The sequence below is a fragment of the Henckelia pumila genome, chromosome 2 (genome assembly GCF_033568475.1).
Source record: "Henckelia pumila isolate YLH828 chromosome 2, ASM3356847v2, whole genome shotgun sequence".
NCBI lineage: Eukaryota > Viridiplantae > Streptophyta > Magnoliopsida > Lamiales > Gesneriaceae > Henckelia > Henckelia pumila.
The window spans coordinates 92385090-92390577 of record NC_133121.1 but is presented as its reverse complement, the minus strand read 5'-3'; the positions used below and the strand labels follow the sequence as shown (position 1 = coordinate 92390577).

Below are 5488 nucleotides of genomic sequence, written 5' to 3'. Positions count from 1 at the left end.
GGGAAGTGAATGGATCTGAAATTATTTATGAGGAGGAACCGGATTATTTTGAAGAATTAAAATTGGAAGACCTTGCATTTGCACCATCACAGTTAGAGGATCACCAACCTCAAGTTCAAGATCCTTTAGAGGAAGTGAATTTGGGAGACTTGGATAATTCAAAGCCTGTGTATATTAGTACCTTTCTAAGTGATGAATTAAAGGTCAAGTTGAAGGAGTTATTGGCAGAATTCAAATATTGCTTTGCTTGGAGTTATGAAGACATGCCTGGGTCGGATTGGCATTTGGTAGAACATCGTCTTCCTATCAAAAATGATTTCAAGTCATATAAACAACCAGCAAGACGAATGTCTAAAGAAGTGGAAGCAAAGGTGAAGGAATAAATAGAGAAATTGTTGAAAGCATGGTTCATTAGACAAATCAGATATGCGGAGTGGGTCTCAAATGTGGTTCATGTGATAAAGAAGAATGGAAAACTGATAGTTTGCATTGATTTTAGGGATCTTAATAGAGCACTCCAAAAGATGTATATGTGATGCCGGTCGCTGATATGCTCGTTGATTCGGTGGAGAACAATGAATTGCTATCATTTATGGATGGTTACTCCAGATATAACCAAATAAAGATTGATGAAATAGATACAACAAAGACTGCCTTTAGATGTCCCAGTGCTATTGGCACTTTTAAATGGCTTGTGATGTCATTCGGATTAAAGAACGCTAGTGCAACTTATCAAAGAGCAATGAATGCAATTTTTCAGGATATGATTAACCACTTTATCGAAGTATACATCGACGATATTATAGTAAAATCAAAAAAAGCGGAGGATCATGTAGAACATTTGAAAAAGAGTTTTGAACGGATGCGAAAACATGATCTGAAATTGAATCCAATGAAGTATGCTTTTGGAGTGAAAGCAGGAAACTTCTTGGGTTTTTTAGTGCACCAGCGTGGTGTTGAAGTAGATCAGAACAAGTCCAAATCCATTTTAGAGGCCAAGCCACCGCAAAGTAAAAATGAATTACAAAGGTTTCTTGGCAAGGTAAATTACTTGAGAAGATTCATTTCTAATTTGGCAGGTAAAACTAAAGAATTTTCTCAGCTGCTGAAACTCAAAGAGTCCGAAAAATTCATATAGGAGGTTCACCATCAAGAGGCTTTTGAAAGGATAAAAGAGTACTTGTCTAAACCACCAATATTGATGTCACCAAGGTATGAAGTTCCTTTGAAATTATATATTGCAGCCGCTCCGAAATCGATAGGGTGTTTACTAGCCCAAAACAATGAAGAGGATAAGGAGCATGCTATATATTATTTAAGTCGTTCGCTTTATGAGGTGGAATGTAAATATTCTGCTATTGAAAAACTGTGTTTAACTTTGTTTTATGCATGTACCAAATTGAGGCATTATTTAATTCAGTCAACTGTATTTGTTGTTTCAAAGACTGATTTAATCAAATTATGCTTAGTAGACCTGTATTATCAGGTAGAATTGGTAAGTGGTCATTAGCCTTAACAGAATTTACATTGGTTTATTGTTCTCAAAAGACCATGAAAGGAAAATCTATCATAGATTTTTTAGCTCACCATTTAGGGTCTGATGAAACAATCCAAGAGGAAATAGAAATTCCAGTATATGAGGTTGAAGATCCATCATGGATTTTGAAATTTGATGGATCTAGAACTGAAGGAACCGCAAGTGTAGGGGTAGGTGATTATATCTCCGACCGGAGTAAAAACAGCTCTATCTTTTTTGGACTTTCCTTGGACTAACAATCAGGCTGAGTATGAAGCATTGATGATTGGCTTAGAAATTCTCAAAGATTTGCAATCAAAGAACATCCAAGTGGTCGGAGATTCACGGTTGGTACTTCGGCAGGTGGCCGGAGAATATAAGTGCACCAGCTTATCATTGGCCCCATATTTTGCAGCCGCTTCCCAGCTGGCTGATGATTTTGAGAAAATAAATTTTCAGTATGTACCAAGACAACAAAATTGGGAAGCCAATGAATTAGCTCAAATTGCTTTGGGATTGAAATTTTCCGAGGAACTTACCCATAGATTGGTGTTGATTCAGAAGAAAAATCATCCCTCCATTATGCAGAGGGGATTACAGGTAGAAACTTTTAATTTGGATGCTAATTTGGCAGGTGATTGGAGAGAAGAACTGAAAGAAGCTTTACAATTTTCCAAGAAGTCAGTTCCTTATGGGTTGAGGATGAAAGTCCTTATTATATATTGGTTGAGGGTAAAATATATAGAAAAGGAATGGGTGGGTTGCTGCTACGATGCATTGGGTTCCCCGAGGCGATGGAAGTCATGAAACAGGTCCTTGAAGGAGTATGCGGTGCACATCAGTCTGGAATTAAGATCAGGTGGCTCATGAGAAGACATTGGTATTATTGGCCATCAATGTTGAAGGATTATTAGATATTCTAGATGATGTCAACCTTGCCAAAAACATGACAGTATTCAACGGGTTCCTGCTGATGAAATGTATGACATTATAAAACCATGGCTATTCCGAGGTTGGGATATGGATTTTGTAGTGACCCTTTATGGTATCACCTACTAACTAGCAACTAATAGCATGCATTAAACTTAATATAGCAAAATAACTTACAGAGTAAAACGTGCGGAAACATAACCATAAATTACATATCAGCTTAGTATAAAAGTGTCAAGCTTATTCATCAGTAGTGATACAACCATATCGAAATACTTAAAAGTAAACATTATACAGCTATATCGAATCCTGTTGTATAATTAACTCCTCAAGGCTTGCTCCCTAATCCTGCCTTGAACCACCAGCTCTGTCCATCCTGCGACCTTCCCCATGGAATAGGGTGTCCAAGATAACAACTAGGGCGTGAGCGCTAACGCCCAGTACATAGACATGAGTAAACATATGTATATAATGCATGCAACATGATGACTGGTAAAGGGTCATCTGAAAAGTCATGCTCAGAACCGGCGTCACATGAGTGTTGCCACCGCACGGATCAACCTCTGGGTGAAACCACACTCGTCAAGTACACCAGAGTAGACAGACATAAATGCCCCCGCCATCGCGGTACTCTCAGTGACGGACTATCGAGTATAGAGCTGAGCGTCTCTATAGTCAGGTATAACAAGGTATAGGCTCAACGTGTATATGCACATGACATATGAATATATAAAGCGGTAAATCATATATCATGCCATATAATAATGCCAAATAAATGCAAATATAAACATGTATACTCGCTGGCAATCTCAGTCAATGTGTACGTACCTCTAGGCTAGTTCAAGTATAGTAGGATCCTAGGTTCCAAGCCTATATTCAAAAGTTCACCGTATCACTACATAAATTCTATAAGCCTTAACTAAGCTAATAAGTACTCCCAAAACTTAAATAGATTCCCGGACCATACCTTCGTCCGTAGATAGCCCTTTGGAGACGCTAGTCTTGGATGACTATAACCACAACTTGGTTATTTCAGAACCTCTATTATAACCGATAGGGCCCTCAAGTGTATATCTCACACTATATAACTGAAGAAGGAAACTCGGAATTCGTATTTAGAAATGAATCTAGGAAGCCCTATTTATAGGCAAAATTTTCGGCCAGGATCGGAACCACCGATCTCGGGATGGGAGCTTCCGATCCAGCTCACGCCTTGCATGCATGACACGCCGGGATCGGAACGTTCGATCCGAAGATCGGAGCTTCCGATCTCGCCTCTGATCAACACTTGTCAAAACTCGTGGCTGAGTCATCGGGTAAAGCTGGCAGCCGAAGATCGAAACGTCCGTTCCAGGATCGGAGCTTCCGATCTCGTTGCTTCCGCTGAGCTTCCGAAGTGACTGGGATCGGAGCTTCCGATCTGGGTTCGGAGCTTTCAATCCGGCCCAAAGTCAAAAGCCCAAATTCTCTTCCAAAGTCCAATAACACTCCGAAATTGATTAATTATCAACCCTTAATCATGTTTAACATATTATTATCTTAAAATGAGTTCTGGGTTACTACAGATTTAATCGGGAAGATATATCCGTCTTCATCTAAAGGCCATAATTTTATTATTGTGGCTATTGACTTATTCACTAACTGGGTGGAGGAAATACCATTGAAAAAGGTGGAATAGAAAGATGTGATCGATTTTATCAAGGAACACATCATATATCAATTTGGTATACCAAAATCCATTATTACCGATCAGGGAACCATGTTTGTAGGGTCAGAAGTGAAGGATTTTGCAGCAGATTATGGCATTAAGCTACACTGTTCTTCGCCATATTACCCTCAAGCTAATGGACAGGCAGAAGCTTCTAACAAAGTGTTGATTAAAATTTTGCAAAAAATGATGGAGGACAATCCAAGGGATTGGCCTAGGTTGTTGTCCGAAACATTGTGGGCATATAGAACATCAAAGAGAACTGCAACTGGGGTAAGTCCTTTTGCATTAGCTTATGTACATGATCGACGGAATACTAACACTTAAATTTGCTCTAAAAATCTCTCAATTCCAGTCGAACTAATCGCAAGTGCACGATTCAAGTTATAATAAGATGTACTGAGTACGAGTATCGTCCTCAGGGACCAAACGATAATAATTTGTTTCTTTGATTTTTAACTACACAAAGTATCGAAAATTTGATTTTGGATTCTATCTAACATTTAACACTAAGAACTCAATGTAAATAATTTTAAATTTCACAATCACGAAACCAATTTGCACCACTTAAAGAAATAACAATTTGAAAGTATTTTTTTGGAATTTCGGTTCACCTTCCCCCTAATTGAACTGGACGGTTGGAACTTAATTAATGCGCATAAGTTTGACAGAAATCCCTGTAATATTGACACTCTCTCTCGAGGTTATGCCAAACTAATCAAATCAGTGAAACAATTAAATCTCTCTAATTATTTATCACGATCGATTGCTTTGCGTTCTATGAATTCTACAGCTTTCAACCTGGTGGTCTATGGCTATCAACATGTACTAAATACCATATCTCTATGCATATTTTAAGTCCATGGATTCTATCATTCGTCCTAATTATGAACCTATCTCTCGACAGCAATTCACAATTTACGAATCTATGTTAAGGGTAGCTAATCATCAACATAGAGAAAAACACATGATAAAATCAATTATAATATAAATCAAATCTCAATACGTCCGGTGATTCAATCACACTACAGTGTTTCGAGGTTTGGATCCCCTTGATTCCAACAAAATATAAGAAAAGGAAAAGAGAAAACTAGTTTGTGGTTCTTGAGTTCTTCATGCCGTCTCCCTCTTCTCACGTTCCTTTCTCTCATTGGTTGATGGCGGCTGCTCTCTGTGTTTATGATGGTTTGGAACCCTTAAAACGTCACAATTCTACCTATTTATAGTGCCCAAGAGTTCTTTTCATGTAAAACACCCGGAAATATCTTTTTTCCAACTTACGCACGGGCTCCCGAGCGGTATAAAACAACCGCTCGGGCGCTGGGATTCTGTTC

The 5488-nt window shown here is 38.5% G+C and overlaps 1 protein-coding gene across 1 annotated transcript; it reads left to right on the top strand.

Moving 5' to 3' along the window:
* Positions 1 to 535: 535 nt before the first annotated feature.
* On the top strand, positions 536 to 4481 carry LOC140877921 (uncharacterized). The gene is made up of 5 exons (XM_073281524.1): positions 536 to 1079; positions 1487 to 1707; positions 1781 to 2150; positions 4012 to 4115; positions 4200 to 4481. The coding sequence occupies exons 1-5, from the start codon at positions 536 to 538 to the stop codon at positions 4479 to 4481; spliced, it is 1521 nt and encodes a 506-aa protein (XP_073137625.1).
* The last annotated feature ends 1007 nt before the right edge of the window (positions 4482 to 5488 follow it).

What these genes read in the sequence shown, in the direction of transcription:
- LOC140877921 (XM_073281524.1), top strand. Translation starts at nt 536, where the DNA reads ATGCCGGTCGCTGATATGCTCGTTGATTCGGTGGAGAACAATGAATTG. An exon ending in AAGGAACCGCAAGTGTAGGG is followed by an intron (nt 1,708 to 1,780) that starts GTAGGTGATTAT and finishes ACTAACAATCAG; the next exon opens with GCTGAGTATGAAGCATTGAT. An exon ending in TTTGGATGCTAATTTGGCAG is followed by an intron (nt 2,151 to 4,011) that starts GTGATTGGAGAG and finishes GGGTTACTACAG; the next exon opens with ATTTAATCGGGAAGATATAT.